The sequence below is a fragment of the Capsicum annuum genome, unplaced genomic scaffold, assembly GCF_002878395.1.
Source record: "Capsicum annuum cultivar UCD-10X-F1 unplaced genomic scaffold, UCD10Xv1.1 ctg80713, whole genome shotgun sequence".
Taxonomy (NCBI): Eukaryota; Viridiplantae; Streptophyta; class Magnoliopsida; order Solanales; family Solanaceae; genus Capsicum; species Capsicum annuum.
Window position 1 is genome coordinate 1,678 of NW_025891376.1, and position 2,335 is coordinate 4,012.

Consider the following 2,335-nt stretch of genomic DNA (forward strand, 5'->3'; position numbering starts at 1 on the left):
TCCTTGGACGAAAGGACTAAATAAAACTCTTTAGAGAAGTCAAAATATGAAATTCTTTGTGATCTTATAGAGATGTAGGAATGAAGATGTTTAATTTTATTTCAAATAAAAAGTGCATACGTGGGGAAAGAAATTATTTTTAAAAATAGACCAACTTCGACTATAGTATGAAACAATTGAAGACACTGAATAATTTGTCATTAACATTTTCTAACTTTCCCATTCATCCAGGAAACTATGACAGATTTGAAGGATAACTACGGGATTAGGAACAAAGCCGTAAACAAGATTTAACGTACCACAACTGGTCCCTTTAACTTTAAGCTAAAATAATAACACATGAAGTCTCGAAAAAACTAGCAATTGCAACCAAAAAGGCAATTCTTCCATTACCTCTACAACTACTAATGACAATAGAGAGCTGATATAGTGTTTGTACAGGAACCTACTGGATGATCACCACAGTACTACGAGAGATAGCTTGCCCAACAAGTTTTCGTTGGATTAAAATGCGTTCATCTTCTCTTTTCTCCCATATATCATGACCATAATAAGCCTTAAAATATGGGCCGATTGAGTATTGGCTGAGAAACATCTGGTCGAGTACTGTTGCACTTCTCAGAATATAAATAGCAAGTTCAATCTCTTCTCTTGTTCCATGAAATCCACCGAATCTAACTTCTTTTAGCTCAGTGTGATCTGTAGGAGATAAAGGAGACCTTATGTGACTTCCTCTTGCCTTTTGTCCAAATGTCTTGTGTTGCTGAGATCACAACAAGAATAAATTAACATAGATATTGCTAATTGAATACAACTATTGACTTGGGTAGCTAAACAAGCAGCGATACAAGCATTTAACTGCAATCAGTATCAATAAGGCCTTTTGAATTGCATTTAACTGCAATCAGTATCTATAAGGCCTTTTGAATTAGATAGCTGGAGTTAGGAAAACGAAAGGTACATTTTCAAACCAAGAAAGACCTATAACCAGGAGGTTTTTGAAACCTAATCATTTAATTATATTTTCATGAGCAAAATAAGGTGGACCAGATGTTCATTACATTAGATATCTACATCTTCATGTTTGCTACATTTCTCTTGGAAGAAACATAACTAATTGAGTTGTAAAATCTTTATAAATCATATTTTTAACAAATCATGATGTCCAATTCTGAAAAGTGAAATGCTTATATAATCTCCCTTGCAGGAAAAAAATAAATGAATGATCCTCTTCTAGCAGACGAAATTATTAGTCAGGTTAAACATCTTGATCAGCTCTTACAACAACTAGGTGGAGGTTCTTTCTCTCAGGGAACAAACTAACAACTAGGTGGAGGTTCTTTCTCTCAGGGAACAAACTAAGGACACCACCTATTATAGATGAGGATTGTTGGCAAATAATACTACTACTTTCCCCGGTGTGAATTGTATTGATAGAACATGGAAATGAGTGAATGTTGAGAATGACTAGAATGTCATGCATGTTTGGAGATGGGAATGTGCGCTTTTTAGATTCACTAAATGTTGAAGTCATCAAAATCCAAGATCAAGCAAAGAATATCCAAAAAAAAGAAGATAGATATAGATAACTCACCAATATATCCAGATATTGAAGAACAGGACAGGCTTCTAAGACGGGGCAAACTTTGACTATGTCAAAGTCGTATGTGCTTTCAAATAGCAAGGCTAACATCCTAAGGTTTCCGAATATCTGCATCTCGGTTGGGAAGTGTGTTGCCTGGAATAAGGAATACTTCCAAGTGATTAGGGTGTTCAAAAAGATATATACCAAAGAAATTTGACAAGCCAAGAAATCATCAAATACCTGAGCATAACAAGTTGTGACTATTAAAGATTTAACCTGAGCAGGTAAATCCGTTGCAAATTCACCAAATATGTATGGCATTGAAGCATCTCCGCGAAGACTAATTTTTACATATTCCAACACGGGAACAGAAGAAAAGTAAAATCTTACTTTGTAATTGAAAAAACACTCAAACCCACGAAGATTTGTAGCCTTAAGATCAATCTCTTTCAATCCGTCAGAATAAACAAAAGAAACAAATTTTACTGTACCAGATATGCACAGCTTATGCGGAAGTTTGCAATACTTTATGATTAACTGATTAAGGTTCAAACACGAGGACAAAATACCCTCAAGTTGTCCACTTTCTAATAGAACGCGCGTCAGAAAAAGGGTCTCGAGGGAGTTGAGACGGAGTGTGACACTTGGTTGTACAACGCAAACACTCAGAAACAAGGATTTCAAGGAGGATGCTTGAGAGAGAAGCTCAAGGGAAAATTCAAAAAACCTGTTGCGTTTAGGGTAAATGTA

At 35.4% G+C, this 2,335-nt stretch overlaps 1 protein-coding gene across 1 annotated transcript; it reads right to left on the reverse strand.

Annotated features, from left to right (window-relative positions):
- Positions 1-291: 291 nt before the first annotated feature.
- Positions 292-2,329, reverse strand: LOC124895228. Its single transcript, XM_047405675.1, has 3 exons — positions 1,826-2,329; positions 1,595-1,738; positions 292-763 (listed from the first exon to the last, which is right to left on the reverse strand). The coding sequence occupies exons 1-3, from the start codon at positions 1,904-1,906 to the stop codon at positions 446-448; spliced, it is 543 nt and encodes a 180-aa protein (XP_047261631.1). The 5' UTR covers positions 1,907-2,329; the 3' UTR covers positions 292-445.
- Positions 2,330-2,335: the final 6 nt, after the last annotated feature.

Coding starts and splice junctions, on each gene's coding strand:
- LOC124895228 (XM_047405675.1), bottom strand. CDS start 1,906: ATGCCATACATATTTGGTGAATTTGCAACGGATTTACCTGCTCAGGTT. Junction 1,739..1,825: donor TCACAACTTGTTATGCTCAG/GTATTTGATGAT, acceptor TCCTTATTCCAG/GCAACACACTTCCCAACCGA. Junction 764..1,594: donor TTCAATATCTGGATATATTG/GTGAGTTATCTA, acceptor TTGTGATCTCAG/CAACACAAGACATTTGGACA.